General features: G+C 39.7%; 1 protein-coding gene across 1 annotated transcript; it reads right to left on the bottom strand.

Annotated features, from left to right (window-relative positions):
* Positions 1-586: 586 nt before the first annotated feature.
* ntrk2b (neurotrophic tyrosine kinase, receptor, type 2b) lies at positions 587-20,881 on the bottom strand. Its single transcript, XM_078956239.1, has 17 exons — positions 19,928-20,881; positions 14,494-14,568; positions 14,347-14,418; positions 14,193-14,261; positions 13,957-14,108; positions 13,690-13,826; positions 11,506-11,638; positions 10,732-11,040; positions 10,557-10,559; positions 10,342-10,376; positions 10,128-10,227; positions 8,716-8,904; positions 6,710-6,840; positions 6,427-6,599; positions 5,492-5,732; positions 4,509-4,667; positions 587-2,924 (listed from the first exon to the last, which is right to left on the bottom strand). Exons 1-17 carry the CDS (start codon positions 20,125-20,127, stop codon positions 2,739-2,741), a joined length of 2,364 nt encoding a protein of 787 aa, XP_078812365.1. The 5' UTR covers positions 20,128-20,881; the 3' UTR covers positions 587-2,738.
* Positions 20,882-20,896: the final 15 nt, after the last annotated feature.

Here is a 20,896-nt window from a genome sequence, read left to right as displayed (position 1 = left end):
TGCACCAGATTCCTAATAGGAAAACACAACTAGAACACTTAAAATTTGAATTTGTTTTCTTTTTTTCTTTTTTTTTCTTTTTAGGAACTGTTTCATCCCTTAGAATCAGGAATATATTACTGATATGTGTGCATTTTGGGCTTCCGCGTTCCAAACTCTCATGTTCACACGTCACTACGCCAGTTTTTGAAGGGCCTATATCATGCTAACCATGTTAACCAACTATTTTAAGGTTTTAGGTGTTTTATAATGTTCATTTTTCACTGTAAACAACTCCAAAGAGGTATTTTCTTAGCACCAGCCCCTCCCAGTAAACGAACATGAGCGGGTTCTACCATTCAGATGTGTAGACCAGTGGGAACAGCCCCTTCCAGGAAGAGTCTGCGCCCCAGCACCGCCCCCAGACCAACACACACACCCACTTTCTCCATGGAGCAAGTGGTGGTTTTTTTTTAGGCTACAATATGCACAGTTTGGCAGAAACCCTGCCAAACTGTGCATATTGTATATAACCCTGCCGAAGCCGACTATAGGTTGACGTCATATTATATTGGAGCCTTTTTGAACAAACTGAGTCATCGGAGAATTTACTGTAAGACATACCACCTTTATTAAATGCACAGTATCACAAGAAACATCTCCATTAATTGTGGATAAACTACTCACATGATGCACAAAGCGTTGAATTGATTGATAGAACTGGCTGAATAAAGCGGAATTAAGTCTGTATGCACACACACACACATACGCACATACATACACACACACTCATCTTGCATTCAGACATATTTGCAAACCCTTACACATTCAAAGAAACTCACTCTGCTCCTCTTAACATAGTAAGTAAAATTTTTTATCTTGACTGGAATGAAAACTTTTGATTTTTTTTCTCCCTTTTTTTTTGACCGTATATACAAAAGAAAATCCTTCACAGCCCTCCTTCCCTTCCCCAGGATAAATTACATTCAAAAAAGATCCCCACCTAGCTAGTTTACATTCAAAATAATATACTATTCATGATGCAAAGTCACAGTTATTAGGCTACAGTCTGTCAGAGGTGGTCAAAGCAGGTGAGGTGGGCCGGGAGGAGGAGACCTTTGACGACGGCCACACACACGACGATCCTGATGTTGGTGGAGTCTGCGGTCCTCCTGCAGACAGGCTGAATCTCAGGCCGCCTTTGACCGCTCCACCACAGCGGAGAGGAGAGACAAGATCTTGTTTTTCTTTTTTTTTCTTTTCTTTTTTTTATCAGAAATGAACGTTTCAGACAAAGTCCTCTCCATATCAAAGGTTACCAAAAAAGATTGTATTCTCACTGGTATTATGAACAAGCACAAAGAAATCATACAACATTGCACAAATAAAATCTTATTTACACTTATATTGCCAGCGGCCCGTAATACATTGTCTTCAGTACACAGTTTGGACATGTTACCTGCTTGAAACAGATTATACTATTAAACATAGCCTACTATTCATATAGACAGATATCAGAACTGTACAGAATGGACAGCTGTTTATGTACAGCAGATGTGGGACTATTTTACAGAACACTGTAGAAAAACAGAGATGCACAAAAACTGATGTTTTCACCTGGGGGGGGGGTTGTTTTAGCACAGCTAACCTGATGGTTTTAGGTAGAGAAGAAGATGATAAAGGGTTTGGATTTTGGAGGAGGGATTTAAGCGCTACAAAGTGCTCATCGTTTCACTGCTGTACACCTTCATTTATATAAAAACGTGGTTTGTAGGACTCGATTCATCACTACTGGTTCCTTTTTTCTTATTTTCTTTTTTCCCTCAAAGATTGTATTTTACAGAAGTCTATATAAGATGCTCAAATCACAGTTTGTAAATATGTTTTAGATTTTATATGTTTTTTTGTTGTTGTTTTTTCAAATCCCAGGAAACCAAGGAAATAAGTGGAGTGCATTTTGGATCGCCCATGCTGACATGCTTCACCGCGACTGCAACAGCCGCCACCGGGCTGACTGGGACTGGCATTTCAGAGGAGAGCACCCAGTTTCATAGACCATCTATGAAGGTGAAGTTCTCTTTATTTATATTTTTTTATTCTTTTTTTAAGCAGAATACGTTCATTTGCTCTATGGCAATGCTGCTGAGTAGGAATAAAATGTACATCACAAAATAAGCTATGCTGCCTCAGACTCTGTGCTTTTTCAAAGCAGACCCACTGATCGAACACTGAACAGACAGATCTGCAACTTTTAGAACGTTTGCACGGACTGTGTTGAAGACCTTTTGTCTAAAAGGAGATTTCCAAAATAGAACAAGTGATTTAAAAAATAAATGGTAAAGAAAGTATGTAAACTTCCTTTAACCCTTTCAAACGCCCGTTATTCCCAGAAAATCTGGGATTCCGGGGAGATTGGAGCAGAAAATGTCAGCCGTTTCTTTGTTGTTTGTGTCTGCAGAGCTAAACGTTGGGATAAGCGGTTTTGCTCTGTATGGATTTTGGTTTTCTTTTTTTTCTTCAAACATGCCTTAGAAAAATCAAGATAAAAAGCCAAACTCCAAATTTAAGGCTTCTGCTGATGCGATGAGGACATGGACGGTTAGCATTTACAGCCAGGATCCTAACACAGATGGAGCCGCGAAACCATCACTTCCTCCTCCCATCCCTGCCCCTGTCAACGTGCTGTCAAGCACACGAGCACTTGTCCACAGACAACAGCACACATCCACCTCCGAGTACGTACACGCTGCGCCGGTGCATCAGCCCAGGATGTCCAGGTACACCGGAGAGGCTTTGGCCAGACTCTGGAGCATGCTGTAGATCTCCTTGATGTTCAGCCTCATGTAGGGCTCTCTCTGCCAGCAGCCCAGCATCAGGTCGTACACCTCCTTCGGACAGGTGCGAGGTCGCTGCAGAACCCGGCCCTGTGTGATGCACTCAATCACCTGCAGAAGCACAAGATCAGATTTGTATTCGATCTCTAAACTGCAAAAAATTAACTAAAGAAATAACAAAATAAAGTGCTGCTTTTTCTGTGGTCATTTTTAGCATTAGGGGCCAATATTTGAAGAGGACATTTGTAATAACGTCCATTTTTGTAGTACTTTTCTGCTGGGATGACTAATGTTTACTCGTAAACAATGGCACAGCATCAATAGATAAAACACATTTTTGCTTTTTTGGCCGATGAGTTAGGGATTTTCCTCCCATTTTGACTTTTACTACCTTAAACTCACAACTTTTTTAAAAGCAAACTATGAGATCATGCATAAAATAAAGCTAGAAGAAAAGTTTATTGTTTAAAACCAACAAAAACCCATGAAGAGGTTTGTACAGAATTATACAAACCAGAAATTTTGTAAACTATACTGTATGTCACGGTTTCACTGTTGGGTAAAACATCTTAACAGTTTTGAATTTTTAACACAAACACAAAAGGTTTTGTGTGCACAAAAGGAGGTTTTATATTAACCTACTGTACTCTTGTAATATCTAGTTATACCAATTTTTCTACCCTAAAAACACAGTTCCAATAAAATAAAGGACAAACACTTGGAGAAATGTGAAAAAAAGAAAATTAGTTTTGTTGTTTTGAACTAGAATTTTTTTTAAATCGATGTTTCAAAACCAAAAACAGCTCAGAAATCTTCATTTATTTTCTGTAGTTTAAAGTCAGATGAATATTAAACTTCACTGTGTTGCGTTTTTTGGTTCACAAAAAGGCAGAAAAAGCAGGATAAACAAATTATTTAGAGAAGGAAAATATTAAAAGTATACCATAAAAGTGGTAGTAGATGTTAAAAGGTTGTATTCTGAGTGGGAGAGGGGAAGTAAACACCTGAATTGTTGATATTCAACTCTTTGATAGACTCACAGCAGCTTTAGGTTTAGTCGTTTTACTCAGCTAACACGCAGCCTAAGGAGCAGAACATTTGAACCAGGAATCTTGAGTTTTCCTGTGTTTTCACAAAAAAAAATCCAATTTATTTCCGTTTAAAATCATTCACGCCTACTTAGATATCTTGGATGTAGGCTGATTTGAGATTTGTCCTCGTCAGCACGTTCTGTTCTCAAAACGTTAAAAATGTTTTCTTCACTCAGATCTAACTTGTTTTTGCCAAAATAATGTATTTAATTAAAGATCTTTCCTCCTGTTGTCTATTGAAGCATAGAAGTCTCATATTTCAAAATAAAAGTATATTCTGCCAATGCTTTTTCATTTTCACAATAAAGCTGCGTTGGGCTTGTCTACTGTTGCTTCATGGTGAAGCAAATTCTTTTTATGTAGTTTTATTTACTCTTACAGCTACAAAATTGTATTTTTTTGTACAATTTTAATCAAGCTTCTTTAAATAGTGTAAAATGACATTTTTAATTAGTTATGGAAGCATCTTCAGTTTTCTTCTAATTTCAAATGAAAACAGTATGAAAGCCCAAGCATGACATATTTAAAAAACAAACACACAAAATCCAGCGAGTAAAAAGTCCTTGTTGATTTTTAACAAGAGTGAATTTTTTGGGTGGCTGACCTCATTGTTGGAGAGCTGGTACCAGGGCTGCTTGCCGTAGGTGAAGATCTCCCAAAGCACCACTCCCAGACTCCACACGTCACTCTCTGTGGTGAAGCGCCGGTACATGATGCTCTCTGGAGGCATCCAGCGAATCGGCAGCATCGTGTGGCCGCCCACCTGTGGAGAGGGGGCGGAGTCAGGGAGCTCTGCAACCATCTTCACTTTAAACAGAACAGATCCTGGTAGGGATCATCTGACCTTCCATTCACAGTTAGAAATGTCCTTCAGTCTGTAAAATCTGCAAAACATTTAACTCAAATATACAAGATTGTAACTAATAGAATCTAGTTTAAAGCATTCTGGGAGGTTTGCAAAAGTTATGCTGGTGTCAAAGATTTTCTGGGTCATATCAAATAGACAACAGAAGTGAGTAATAAATGATAATTAAAGACTTTTTTAAGTTTAAAAATCACCTCCTTCCTTAGAATCAGCCCATTTATTTAAAATGTAAATGGATAATGTGTACTTAAATGTTTAAATTATGCTTGTATTCAAATCATTTTAAAATATTTAGATTAAACACGAGAGTGATCTTTGTATGTTATGGGATTTGATTTTATACTCGTTTTGTGTTTTAGCTGACATTTCCAGCAGAGGGCGCTGGTGGACTCACATGAGCTCTGACAGGACAGATGATAGAATTAAAAATGTTTGCCTGCTCTTAGCAATGTTACTCTTCTGCTATATGAACATGTCTTATAGGATGAAGTCCTTAGATGCTTGCTATTTTCTGTTTTATACATTTTGTTATTAGGTCTTTGTAGTTTAATTAGGTGTGAGAGAATTAATAAACACAAGAAATATGTTCTTGCCCCTCTTTCTACAGCAGTAACTTATAAAAAATTTTAAATGTTTTTTTTAACATAAGAACCCACTTTTACATTTTTTTTACTTATTTTTTAATTTAAAAAAGAACAAGAAAGTGCCTGAAGAATACTTACTTTGTAGTAGTCTGTGCTGTAAACGTCTCTGGACATGCCAAAGTCTCCGATTTTGACCAGCAGGTTTTCTCCCACCAGGCAGTTTCTTGTCGCCAGGTCTCTGTGGACAAAGTGCTGGGAGGCCAGGTAGACCATGCCAGCAGCAATCTGTTGAGCAATGTGCAGCATCTGGGACTGAGTGAGCTCCACCAAGATGCTGTGCTGACCGTCTGCCATGAGAACAGCATCAGGACCATGGGACCTGCAGCAGAGAATGTCAAGTACTTTAGAGCATAATCCACACAATTACAGAAATTCACACCCATAGAATATTGTAGAACTTTTTTTTTTTTTTTACTTTAATGTGGGAAACTGTCATTTAATTTTGAAAGAGTTACATCTAAGATATAAACCTGCAACCTGGTTTCTTTTCATTTATGATGGTAAGCTAAACACGTTGGACATTTTTGCAAAAAAGAAAAAATATCAAGAAATATCAAAAACATGTTTAAAAAAAAAGAAATATCAAAAACATGTTTAAAAAAAAAGAAGGTATCAGAGCAAATAAAATGACTGAGTTATAGTGGTTTATAGAAGTCTACAGGATTTTGGCTTCTTGGTGCCAGCGGGTACTTCCTGTTTGGTCATTCTGTCCAATTCTCATTTACAGTCAATGGTTTTCCTCTTTTTTTACTATGCCTCTTGTTGATGGCATAGTTGGCTTCAAATTTGAAACTAGAGTTGCAGGACTAACTTACTTACTTACAACTTACTTACAGAAGGTATTTCTAGGGACAAAGATAAAATAATGATACAGCTGAGCTTAAAAGAGTTCATAATTGTGCCATAGAATTGCTTCTTTACTATATAATACTCTAATCATTTTAAAAGACAGGTGGCTTCATAACGAACTAACAGGAAATCTTCAAATCAATCCAGTGCCGTGATGATCCCACCTGAGAAATTTGTTCAGGTCACCGTGCTTCATGTATTCAAAGACCATGATGAGCGGGTCGCTCTCCACACACACTCCATAGAAAGTGACGATGTGATCGTGCTGCAGGTTGGTGAGAAGCTCAGCTTCTCTGTAGAAGTCAGCTCGGCCGCTCTCGCTGGCCTCCTTCAGAGTCTGATTGAAAGCGAAGACATAAAAAAAAGGGACACGGGCTCCATTATCTGTAAGAATATACATCCAATCAATAGACTTCCTATTCCCATTTCTGCAAATGGCTCAGTGACCTTGACCGCTACGTGGATCTTCTCCTGGTGGGGCACGAGGTTGTAACACTCAGCGAGGAAGACCTTCCCGAAGGCTCCTTCGCCCAGCTCCCGTTTCAGCACAATGTTGTGTCTCTTGATGTGCTTGACAACTGTAAAGCAGAGCCAGACAAATCCCTTACAAGGTTATTTTTCCATCTTAATTTTTCAGTAAAAACTAAGTTTATTGTCTTCAAATGAGCAGATAAATCTTTAATGATTGATGTTAGGTCTACGACAACACTTGCATCATTTTCTAGCATTTAGCTGATGAAATAGTTGTGTGTTTTTTGTTTTTAGATGTAGAAAGTAATTTTTTTGTGATTTTATGCAAACAACAACTTTGCAGCATAGACAAACCATAGAAATGTGTGTCTTTTAAAGACCACAATGTTCTCCTACAAAATATTTGAAAGTAAATTATTTTAATTCATCTTAATGTGGATATTCTCAATTATTTATTTATTTTTTCAAATCAAATCAAATCAAATCAACCTTTATTTATATAGCACTTTTTCGACAACAGATGTCACTCAAAGTGCTGTGCATAAAATACAATAAAATTTAAAAACAAGATGACAAGAAAAACCGTGCGACAACCCCCCCCCCCCCCCCCCCCCCCCCACAAAAACACACACACACCCACACACACACATCAATAAAAAAATAAAAAAATAAATAAAAAAGTGATAGAATGATAGAATGTAGAGACCTGGCTTTGTCCTGAGGTGGGAAAACGATAGTTTGGGGACATGTCCACACCAGCGACCCCCCCAACCCAAGTTCACGGAGAACACTACCACAGAACCCCCCAGATCCGATCAAAAGAGTCAGACCCAGGAGATCCCACTGCAGCGACCCCGCTCACTGAGAAGGGTCAGTCACTGATGTGGAGGATCCCTCAGAGGAAAACACTGGAGTGTAATAAAATGTAAAAGGAATAAAATTAAAATATATATAAAACATGGACAAAAAACAAATAATTACATAAACCCTAATAGGCATATGAAATAGTAAGAGCGTCTTAAAAATTAATAGAATAAATAAATAAATGTATTTACATACAGATATAAAACTAGTTAAAAGAAAAATAAATTAATTAAAATATTTAAAAATAATAATAATAATAAATTAGAAAAAATAATACTAATAATAAAAAATAAATAAATAAATAAATAAATAAATAAATAAATAAATAAATAAATAAATAAATAAATAAAAAATTAAAAATCCTAAAATTCAACTAAAAGCTAAATTAAAAAGGTAGGTCTTAAGCCTTCCTTTAAAAACATGAACTGTCTCTGCAGCCCTGAGGCTCTCTGGGAGGCTGTTCCACAGGCGAGGTCCGTAAAAACTGAATGAGGCCTCGCCGTACGTTTTTGTTCTAACTTTTGGGATAACCAAAAGGCCTGTATCAGAGGACCTCAGGGTCCGCGAGGGCTCATACATTAAAATCATGTCAGATAAATATGAAGGCCCGAGACCATAAAAACATTTGTAAACCAATAAAAGAACTTTAAAATCAATCCTGAATTGCACAGGGAGCCAATGCAGCGATCTTAAAACTGGTGTAATGTGTTCCCGCCCCCTGGTCCTCGTCAGAACGCGTGCTGCTGAATTTTGCAGCAGTTGAAGATTTGCAAATAATCTTTATTTTTTACCATAAGTATAACTTTTTTTATTCTGGAACAACAGAGACTTTGTATTTGGCTGTTAAGCTGCAAAAATCTGAAGATTTTTAACCAAAATGACAAACAAAGAACTATATAGTTAATAAGTTTATATTTATAAAGTTCATAGTTATAAAAAGTGTATATTATTGCAAATTTGAAGCTCAGAAGTTGAACAACTTGTTCAAAGTTGGCCCTCCTGAGCGCGTCCCTGGAACAGAAGTCACAGAATCTAAATGCGGCGCCGAGCTGTGATCCCTGACTTATCTGAAAAGGGCCCAGGTTACACGGCCTTTGCTGAGCAGGATGGTAACTCACATGTGTCAGATTTCAGCATGCTGCCGGAGTTACGGAAGTACTGCGGGTTCTCAATGACAGGAATCTTTGTCATCCCAATGATCACTGCGTCTGGACCCATCTCTGAGGACGACGGGGTGTTGTTGCCATTGGAGACGTGATGAAGAGGGCTGGCAGAGTCATCGTCATTACTGATGACTGAGGAGGAGCCTGAGGAACAAGGGAGGAGAAGGAGATGATGGTCAGGAAACAGAACAAGGAGAGATGAGCAGCAGAGTAAGGTGAAGAAGAAAAAGAAACAACAGAACAAGAGAGTCACATGTTCCCTCAGGGTTTAAACTCTTAACAAAAAGTAGAATTAAAAATGTAAAGAGAACAGTCTGATTATTAAACCACAAAAGTGTGTTAGGTGGATGGAGATGACTGCTCCCTTCTGATTAAATATGAATTAGGTTTAGTGTTGAGAAGCAAATAGTGTTGCTGGAAGAACACATCTGTCATTACTCAAGGAAATGCGTGAAATCAGTTCATTTCTCTGGAGTTGTTCTGAACTTTAAAATAAAAAAATAAAAATTATTCGTGATTAGAATCCCAGGCACATTTAGGAGTGCAGAGGTTACATGAGTGTGTGTGGTTGTGTGGCCCTGGGACAGATTGGTTGCTCCAGCAACCCCTGGGACCCCAAAAGGCCTTAAGACGAGATTGGAAAATGGATGGATGGATGGATGGATGGATGAATGGATGGACGGATGGATGGATGGATGGATGGATGGATGGATGGATGGATGGATGGATGGATGGATGGATGGATGGATGGATGGATGGATGGATGGATGGATGGATGGATGGATGGATGGATGGATGGACCAGTCTTGATGTCTAATATATTTCGGAAAAGGAGAATAAATTAATTTTTTGCTCTTTTAAAATCAAGTAATGCTGTTGTTTGAGTTTTAATATATTTTCATTATTTTCAAGGCATTTCAAACAGGATAAACAAACAAGTCACTTCTATTTTTTAGTCTTTTTTTAGGCAAGGATGCACACAAATGTATCCATCTATCTTATGTGTTTATCCATTTTCTACATCAGCTTAATCCCTTTTGGGGTCATGTTGCTGGAGCCTATCCTAGCTCCTGTTTGGCATTGGGCAGGGTCCACCCCTGACCCTGTGATTGGTCTGTCACAGGGCCACACAATCATACAGACTCACAGTCACACCTAAAGAGTAATTTAGAGTCATCATTTAGCCAGAGCGCCTGGAAACAAAAAAAGGAAACACATGCACAGTGAGAACATGCAAACTCCACACAGAAAGGTCCCAGCTGGGATTTGATTTCTTGTCGTGTGGTGAAAGTTCTAACCACCACCACCCTGCAGCCCAAATTTATGTCTCCAGCAATATTATTTTCCATTTAAGAAAGCAGATTTACCTTTGATTCCAAACTTTGAGTTTCTTCCGTACTTCAGGATGATCACCATCAGGACACAGCCAGTCAGGGCCACACCAGCAATCCCAACAACCACGTACACCTGGGGTTGAGAAAATGCAATTTAAAAAAAAGGTGAAGATAGTGAACCCAAGGAAAAAAATGTACATAAAATTGTAAAGAACGCGTTAGTATTTACCAGATTGGGATCACTTACTGCAACACTGTCATCCAGAGGGGGAAGTGAGGGATCTAAAAGAAACACACAACCAAGAAATTAAGAGATAATATTTTTAACTTTAGTTTCTTTTCATGATAAGGGAATTGTGAAGGAATGTTGGGGCTTTGTGTGGGTTTAGACACATACCAGGGTCTGGGTATATGATGCAGAAGAAGCCCAAAGGAGAAAAGACAACACAGCAGTTAGTTTACTCACTATACACTTTTTAGATGAATTGATGGTTCTTTTGACGATTATGTTACACTTACAGCTGTAGCCAAATTCTGGTTCTGTTACAAAGGAAAGATCACAAAAAAACAAGATATGTTTCCATTAGTGCTGTGACTTTTCTGAATTTGAACTTACATGATGGGACCGTGAGCCGACCTGTGGTGTTGAAGTAAGGAGGATCGATGAACTGCGCTGAAACCGTCTTTTCATCCTGACCGAACTCGTTCTTGACCACCAGCCTGTACTTGCCGTTGTGGATGTGGGTGGGGTTGACCAGCTGCAGACATCCGTGGTCCTCATTCTCAGTGTACTCGTGGATGATGGTGCGGATGAAGTCCTGCTCCTCCAGGGTGGTGTTGTTGTGGTACCAGCGCAGCTCAGGCTTTGGGTTGCCGGTCACGGTGAACGGGATGCACCAATGGTGGTTTCGCTCTGGAGGCAGCAGTTGCAGGATTGCGGGGGGAACTGACACGAAGGCAACAGTAGAGGAAGAGTAATCACGGGGGTGATAGGAGGTAAACACCAGGAGAAAGGCTGCCGGAAAAGCTACAGTCATGGGCTCTGAGCACAGATACACGGCGGGGTTAAAAACATACGCAGACGAAATGATAGAATGAACCATTAAAGTGAGACGACAGGAAAACGTGGGGGAGGAGAATGAAGTGAAGGTTGGCATTTGTCAAGCAAGATGCGTTTGGTAACCCAAGAGGAGCCTTACAAGAGGAAGAGTTATGGAAAGGAAGCATGGAGAGTCAATAAGATTTGCAAAGAGACACTAACGATAACAAACTGAGGAGCTTTCTGCTTCCACAGGAAAAACATGGTCTGAAAAAACGGCATTTAAAACCTCATCACAGCGGAAATTAGGCTAATTAAACGTAGCACTGTACGTATAATTTCTTAAGACGTATGCCTGAATGCAGTCCTTACAGAGTATGTTGAGCTCTAAGGTGGCCTCCGATTGGCCGACCATGTTCTCCACACTGCAGACGATCTTCCTTCCATTATCATCTGATGACAGGCCTGTCAGCGTGAGGATGCTCTCTGTGTCCAAAGGGTCAATCTGCAGAAGACAGGACGATGTTTGCAACAGTGAGCAATGAGAGGAGAATCACTATTGAAACAGCCTGCAAAGTGCTGTGTGGCTCAGCAACTTTTGAATTGAAAATGAAAAATTAGTGGGCTTTCACTCCAGGATAGTCCTGCAGATTCTGAATGAGAAACCAGACATTTTTCACACCTTTTCTTGTTTCAACATCCTGGAAAGCTCGGCAGGTTTCACAGCTGAGCAGTTTGGGTTTATTGTTTGACGCAAAGTCTTACCAGGAACTCAGAAAAAAAACTGGAAGAAGAAAACAGACTCTTACTTTTACTTACTTACTTTTTAGTCCTGTGACTGTCTTACACTATAAAAGCCGCTTCCTTACTTTTTCGTCATTTTTGTGTAAGTCACATTTCTTCATATTTTTGCTGAAATCTTGGCTTTTTCTTTAATTATGATTTGTAGAATGGGGTCTCAATGCCTTCAGATTGCCACTAAACCACTTTAGAATTCACTTGCAAGTTTTCAGAATCAGCTCGAATCCCTTTTTTGGTCTGCACCAGATTTGATGTGGGCTTCTACACCTGCCGCACCTGCCTTAGGGAATGGACCTCACTGTTGGTTCCGCCTACTGACTGGACAAGACGAGTAAGACGTACCCCATAGAAAATGAATTACTTCCGACACCCGGACACACAGGCGCTGCCATGTTGGAGCCAGACGATGTTAGTAAGCATTGAATGGTTGTTCTCAGTCAACATGTCTACGTCAGCCACTCTCACCAATCAGGAGTGACCTTGTTGGAAGGCCACACCCCTACCACTGGAAAGTGGGGCTAAGGCGAATCTGTCAATCAAATGTTTTGAATGTTGGCTTCTGATTGATCAATTCGTGACTTGGATAACTTGCACTACAGAAAAAATAGTGTGAAAAAAGTTAGTATTAGCAAGAACAGGTAAAAAAAGAAAGCAAAGCAAGAATGGTGTTTATTTCTCAATAGAAGTCACAGTCCGTGTCTGAATTCCTTCATTACTCACTACTAAATGCCCTATATAGGGAATTTTGTGCCAATTTGTAGAGCTGTCCAAATCTACAAGAATTGTCATTTCTCAGAAGTCCCTGCAAAAAACCACTGTGCATCAATGCTCGTTAGATTGGGTTTGAAAGATTTTTCATGCGGGGAAAAAATTATTTTATTTTATTTTTTTAAAAATCATCCAAGTTTTCAATATCAGAACACAGAGGATTCGTTAAAAGTCTTCATAAATGTTCATGTGTATTAAATTTTTACTTTGGGAAAGCAGTGATGTCATATTTGCTGCTAAGAAAAAAAAAGTCGTGAGCACGGTGTCTGAATTGCTTTCAAAATCAAGGGCACTGGATAGTTTTTTAGTAGTTAGGGAATAGGGAGGAAATTCGGACATAGCCTTTGGTTTTTGCTTCTTAGAGGCAGCAGGTATTTTATTTGTAACACAATAAAAGATCTCAGTCTAATATCCCTTGTGCTATCTTAGATGACCCCACCCTTACATTGACGGCTTATCCCACCATGAAAAAGGTAGATAAAGGTGAAGAGGATTTCATGTAATCCATGGACACCAGTGAAGATCAAGAATCAATGAAGAAAAAAGGTTCAGCGCACTGTGTAGTGGGTCTAGATGACCCAACTCCCAATGTTAAAGTGCCCAGGATAGCACAAGGGTTATACAGTCAGTGGATCCTGCTTACTGATGAAATTCAAACTTCTAGAAACATTTGGTTTTACAGTAGTTGTAAGGAAATACACAGTGTTTGAATCATAAAAGGCATTTGATCATAATATTCTCTTTTTATGTGTTGATTTTTGCCCACAACCAATTCTTCTTTTTTTCTAATAACACCACAGATTTTTTAGTTTTCTCCTAAATATCTTTCAATGAAATGTTATATTCCTTTCTAATTTGGCACTGGTTTCATTCCATAAACTTAACGAGCATTCAGACTTTCTAGTAGTGCAGCCTTTTGGTTTTGCTAACCTAAGACTCTAGCGAGCTGTTTCTAAAACTGAAAATCATCTGGATGAACCTTCTCACCTCATAGTGGGTTGAGAGCATATCCAGGTTCCACAGGATCACAGGAGCAGGAGAGCCCGAGGCGCTGCACACTGCCTTGACATTCCCCCCTTCCATCTCTGTCACATTTTGGGGGGTGACTTCTACTGTGGGGACCACTGCAACATGAAAACAACTAAACTAAACATGTATTTTTGAAAGAAATGTGTGTTTTTTTTAATGTTTCTGAATTATGTCATCAGGTCACTCAGTATGGGAAACCCCTGTAAAACAGTGCTTCAACATTACCGCAGTCTGGAGGAGTGAGGGTAGCAAAGTCTCTCGTCACTCCTCTGTCATCAGTGCATGTCAGATCTGGGCTGTCGGCTTCTTCTTGGAGCTTCAGTTTGATCCACAAATTCTCACAGACACAGTCCAGGGGATTTCCAGACAGAAGAAGCCTTGGAGTGAAACAACCCATCAGACAACAGACTGCAACCATAACAACAACAAAAAGTTGTGAAATGACAGTTCGATCCGCTTACGGAAATGTAATGTTAAAGTTCTGAAATGTTCTCCATGAGAGCGTTGACAGATTGTTGTCTCTTAAATTTCTGAAAGGAGGGACAAAAAGTGTGAGAAACCCAAAAGGAGGCAACGAGAGTGATGAAATAACAGAGATGTTAGGATGCCGCTTACACATATTGAAGTCTTGTGTTGTTAAAAAATGCGTCTGAAGATATAGATGTCAATCTTGTCCTAGTTACCGTTCTGATGGAGGAGAAACAAAACAACTGCTTTCATTTTAAGGGAAAAAAACACAGGAAAACTGTGGATGATACTCACAGATTTCTGAGGTTGATGTAGTGTCTCAGACTGCTGTCACTGAGGTCAAATAGTCTGTTCTGATTGGCAATGTATCTGGCAAAGAAAAGAGAAAAGTTGGTCAAATTACACACAATATCTGAACTATGTGCAGTTTGGAAGTGCAAGGCTGATGAATATGATGTTGTTTTACTTAAAATCTGAAAAATTATTTTAACAAAAGATGTTAAATGTTACCACACATTATTTTTCTGTTAATCTACAAATGTGTGCTTGCCTAAAAATGTAATTCAGACCATATTTAGTTGAAATTAAAACTATGGATGGATATACAGTTAAAAAAAAAGTTTGTTTTTTTCATTAAAGTTTTACAGTTTTCTATTGGAATTTAGTACAGAACCCTTAAAAAGTTAAGCGCATTTGCATGACGTGATGTGAACTGCAGAAGTTTTTATAAGCATGCATGTAGGGCTACACGCCGTCGTGGTTAGCTTTAGCCCGAGAAGACCCTGGTTCGAATCTCAGCCAGGATTTCTCTGTGTGGAGTTTTCATGGGTTTTCTCCAGGAACTATAACTTCCTCCCACAGTCCTAGAACATGCTTTGTTGGTTGATTGGTAGCTCTAAACTGTCCCTCGGTGTGCATGTTTAAGAGTGGTTATGTGGCCCTGCAACAGACTGGCGACTTGTTTAGGGTGTTTTGTCTGGCAAACCTGTGACCCTGAAAGGGATTCAGCAGGTTTTTTATGTGCGCCTCCACATCACATTGCTGAAAATGAAGTCAACCAACTTTTGCAGTTTCTCAAACAACCACTGAAGGCTGGTTTCAAAATGGAGTACACTTAGTACACTTCAAAGCCTTGATTTTTATTTTATTTTTTTCAAAAAATGACAGTGTGTTTTAAAACCTGGAGCGCCTGACATGTACATTTGGGAATAATTCTGGTTGTGCTTGCCGATGTCACGGCGGCTTTGAGAGTTACACGGCGCTCTGTCAAAAGGTTTTGTTGGGTGTTATAGTGAATATACTAACCTGGCTAATGTGCAGCAGTGTCGAACTGTGGTTTTTTTGTGTTACTGACAAGGTTGGGCGTTAGCGTAGTCACGGTAACGGTTGTTTTAGCTGCATTACGTGCCCCAAACAAGACTGGGAGTTACGTGTGTTGTGAATATGCTAATGCTCCGAATGCTTCTAATGTGGGGTGTAAGTAAACAATTTCTAGAGTTACTATGAACACAGTTCATAAAGTCTGACTGATTGAAGAATTTATCTCTGACTGTTTTGTCTTGCTTAATCAGTCTAACAGTGCGGTGTACCTTAACACATAATTTCAAAAATCGACCATTCATTGCCTTTTAACCAGTGCGCCCTAGAGTGCAGAAAATACAATAAACTCAGCCTGGTTTTTGAAAATTGTATTTGAAAATTAATGTTTCCCTTTTTTGTCACTGCAACGATTTTTCACAAATCTCAAAGATTGATTGTTGCTTTAGTGCTCCAATATTTGCATAATTAAGGGTGGGGTTTTTGATTGACAGCTGTGTGGACTCATCAAAACTTTCCTTCCCCGTTGTCCCTGCTCAGTTTTTCTGGAACGTTGTTTGCGGAGTAAGTTAGGTGGAGTAAACTTTAGTCAATTATAAATCAATACAATTCTGCTGTGCCACTTTTTCATCCATATACACAGACAATTGCCTGTTGGGTCCACCCGTTGGTCCATTCACCTGCCATTGAAATACACACCTCTAATGTGTAGCTGGGGCGGCTGTGGTGCAGCGGTAGGGCAGTCAACCCATGATCATAAGATTGTAGGTTCGATTCCCGCCTTGCACGCCCATGAGTCGAAGTGTCCTTGGGAAAGACACTGAACCCCACCTTGCCTCTGGTGGTAGGCAGGCGCCTGTGTTTGGCAGCGGAGCCGCCATCAGTGTGTGAATGTGTGTGTGACTGGGTGAATGGGTCTGTGACTGTAAAGCGCTTTGTCCTTGTAGGAAGAAAGGCGCTATACAAGTATACGCCATTTAATAAAACCAAAATAAAGAGTTTAAAAACATTGTTAGTTAGTTATAAGAAAAATAATAAGTATACATCAAAAAGGTTTTTAACTCCAGGGTGTACGTACATACGTTTGTTTTATGGTCTAATGTTGGAATTTTTAACATGGGAGTCGATGGGAAATTTGTCCTTTGTCAAACCTGTCAAACCTCCAGTGAACTAAAACTTCCGGATTTGAGTAAAACTTGGCAAAAGAAAGAATGGAAGTTTTTTTCAGAATCCTATGGGTGTCTTCAAAGATTATTGACTCAGTGCATTAACTCTTATACATACATTTTAAGATAATGAACGTCTTAACATATATTAAGTCAATTTTCTTTTTTAAATTCTTAAATAATATTACCAAAGGAAAATGTTTGATTCTCTCGCAGCACTTCTGGGAAGAGAAACGCGGGGTCATGTTTCCCTTTTTCCAAGTCCTCCATCTGAAGGTGCTTTTACTCTGAAATATTCCGGCTAACTCATTTCAGTTAAGCAAGTAATGTGGAAAGCTTTAAGTCTCAATAAGAAAAATACCTTATATCTAGAGCAGGCTGAATCTCCTGTTTGTTTTAAAAATAAAATGAAATGCACCTACAAAGGGGCACAATCCAGTACTTTCATGTGCCAGTGACCGTCTGGATAAATGAATGAATGTCTGGCTAATGTCTGAGTAAATGCAGAGGGTTGAGTGAGGAAGGGATGTAAGGTTGAAGCCTTATCAAATATGTGAATCACAAAAATAACTGATGAGTTGCTGAGGAGATCCCTGAAGGTTGCAGCCATGAGATTTTTTTTTTTTTAATGCGACAACTTTTCTGGTACAAGAAGTAAATTAAGGATTATGTCAAATAATAAGAAACAAATAGTAGAGCTCAAGGAAGAGAAGCAGGTGGACCAGGACAGAGAAACTAAAGCAGAGAGAGATCTGAGGTGTCTGTTTCCCCGTCTAATAGAGAGTTTGCTCCCCGCCTCCTGATGTGGAGCAATCCTGCTTGCTTAGACTCTGCAAAATAATATGAATCATCAGAAGTTACTTTGGCATCTAAGCCTGACTTCCCACAAACTCTTGACTCTTAAAGGTGTATCAAGACGTCTGGTCATTCCAGGTTTAGATAAGAACTTCATTCTGCATAGAAGCACATCCTGTTTTTAAATAATTCCTCATGGTAATGCAAAAAAAAGTCACACCTTGATTTAGTTGGAGTTGCTTTCATGGCTGATCAAACAGCCTGAAAACATCTCACAATTTTCAGCAGCTGAGTGTTTGTTAGCACCGACTGAAAAGAAAATAAAGAAGAAAACTAGCTTCTCCTGTCCTCTTCTATTCAAAATCTCTTCTCATGATTCTTGATTTTTAGTTTTCCCAATATTTTCAATCTTTTGAAGACTGCTTCTGTCACTTTCTGTCTGGTTTGTGTCCACTCTCTTTAGTCCTCTGAATAATCTGCCTGCATTCGCACTGCAGCAAATTGTACCAGAGTTCACTTGCAAAAAAATGAAAGCAAAGAAATGCTGTCTGTTGTGAACCAAACAAGTGTAACCTAAAAGACAACCACACCCTTTCAAATGTGATGGTGTGCATAATTGAGAAGTTAAGAGATTTAAAAGCAAAAATACATGTTGTCTTATTTTTACTAAACTTCTGTATTTCTTACAAAGATCTTATTAAGATCTTATTGGTCAAGGTCAAACTTAATTTAACCCTTGTGCTATCTTAGATGACCCCACCCTTACATTGACGTGTTCTCCCTACCATGACAAAGGTGGATAAAGGTGGAAAGATTTCATGTAATCCATGGACACCAGTGAAGATCACAAATCATTGAAGAAAAAAGGTTCAGAGCACTGTCTAGTGGGTCTAGATGACCCAACTCCCAATGTCAAAGTGCCTAGGATAGCACAAGGGTTCCATCAGGTAGGAAATGTATCGTATTTTACAGTCTTTTAGTTTGGTTTACTTTTACTGCGATTTTTTGAGAGAAAGTAACTGAACCTTGTCGTGCCAGAATTTTTTTCCAACTATACAGAAAAATATTCTTCTGTTTAATTCAGTTCAAGGTGATGCTAAATTAGGTTGAGTCCTGGATTGAACAGTACGTTCCAAATTAGCGACTTTTGCCGTAAAAAGGTTAAATGGACTGTATCTGGAAATGACAAACTTTTACAACAGCTGCTTGTTTTGGGGTCACTTTTAACCACTGACTATATATGAGAACTGGACTGAGTGATCCCTCCCCCCTCACGTTCAAAATAGGAAATATCCAAAAAGCCAAAATCCCAGACTTCAGTTGAGAAATGTACATAGATCTTTTTGTCTACAATGCATGAAAACATAGCGGAGCAGGGAGCTTGTGGCCCAAATACGCTCTTTTTCAAATTGAAATTTTTTGTCTGCTTCTGATTCACAACAATTTGAGTAAAGAAATACTCAGGAATGCTATTTTGATCTTAATTTCTTTATACATATCATCAGAAAAATGCCAAAAGGACATGCTAGAAAACACCCAAAACCCAAATTCTCTTGGAGAAGGTCTTTACCAATTGGTGCACAGGTCTTTACCAATTTGGTGCACAACATGGACACATAGGTGAACTGTTAAAAACCTGGCAAACAATGCAGATCATCTGAGGAAAACTCAAACTATGTGCAGTTTCAAAGTATCCTAGTGAATTGTAACACCCCTACTATAATTATAATCCCTTGTACAACAATTGGTTTGTGCGATATGAAGGTTGGTTGTGTTTTAAAGCCTTGAAGCCTCACAAAAGTCAGTTACTCTTAAAAAAGAAAGTACATTTTAAATAATTTCCTGCTGACTTCTTAACATCTTCTATGAAGAAATCCCTCCTTTCACAGTGGAAGCTTGTTAAATAACACTGAGATGGCATCAATCTGTCTGCCTCAAAAAAAGAAAAAGAAAACTCTCCCCCACATTCTCCTGTGGGTGCTTGCAGTTGCAGGGTTGTAACGTTCACACAGGCCTACACGCTGACGCAGATAAGGGTTACAGAAGTGTCGGTAGCCTCTTGGCTGGCTGTGTGCACAACTGATGGGATCTGTGTCCTGAAAGATTGAGGGAATTTTTTTTTCGGGAGGCGGCGAGAGGCGGCGCTGGGCCTCAACATTTACTCCACCACCTCTGGAGGTGTTTTGTAAAAGGAAAGCACTCTAATCCAAATAAGCCTGACGCGCACTCTCGCCATCGTTGCGCGCACGCGTAATCACTATCTCCACACACTATACACATACTCACACGCACGTAGACACAAACAAGACTGCATGATGTCAGAAAAGGGGGGGAGGAAAAAAAACATATTTTATATGCGCACCGTGGAGCTGATCCTCATCAGAAATGTAACCCTCACGACCGAATGCAGCATCCCAGACAAGTTAACAGGCGCACGAGCGTGCACTTACATCTCCGTGATGTTTTCCATGTCATCCAACGTGAGGACGGGGAAATCCTCGATCCCCGGCTCGGAATCAATACAAACAATCCTTGAGATGCTGCAAGTGCAGGATTCGGGGCAAGCGCCGCCAAACCTCCACATCAGCCCAGTCAAAAGCAAAAACAATCCCGAGCGAGCCATGCCATGCTCCCCCGCGCTGGAGTCCATCGCAGGTCCAACGATAATCCCCTCCCGAACTGAATCTGGTCAAATTGGAAAGGTTTCTTCACTCCGTTATCTCGGTCAAGTTAATCCCTTCTTTCCCCCACAAGTTGAAAAAAAAATCGCACCAAATGCGTGAAAATAAAGGGGGGGGGGGGTGGAATCAGGGAGCAATGAACAAAATGGGTTTGGGGAAAAAAATCAAGATGCCATGGACTGGCCTTCTCGTCTCCGCAGAGCTGCTATATCACACTACAGCATATTGATGCCTAGAAGAAGGTGTCGGGCGCTCCGTCCCGCCGCCGCTGCCGCCGCCGCCGCCGCTGTCTCACTCTAGCTCGCCTTCAAGCACAAATAGGAGGTTTTCCAGATGTTTGGGAGATCAATAGGCTGGGCTCCCCACAGGCGATTTTTCACATGTGTGGTGATGGTGAGGGAAGCTGCACAGCGGAGTAAGGATGCGTGGTGATGCTGCGCGCTCTAGGAGGAAGGTTACCTGCATCCATCTATCGATTATCACCGCGCTTCTCCCAGCCATCATGTAGGAAAGATGGAGATTCTCAACTGATTTTTATATAACAAAAACAATAGTATATTCTTCAACAATCCACCAAATAAAATGTTAATATTCTGCACAATAACAGCACTGTTTAACTAGAAAAAAAAAACAGATTTAAACTCTTGTCGTTCTGGAGGTACATTGAATAAAGCGGAGTTTTTTCCACAACAACGCTGTTCTACGGTTGCCCATTAGGCCTGTGCGTGACGTACGGCT

This window comes from Oryzias latipes, chromosome 12 (assembly GCF_053564925.1).
Source record: "Oryzias latipes strain Hd-rR chromosome 12, Olatipes_Hd-rR_3.1".
NCBI classification, from domain to species: Eukaryota; Metazoa; Chordata; class Actinopteri; order Beloniformes; family Adrianichthyidae; genus Oryzias; species Oryzias latipes.
Note: the sequence above shows the minus strand (reverse complement) of the source record. Positions and strands in the feature narration are given on the sequence as shown.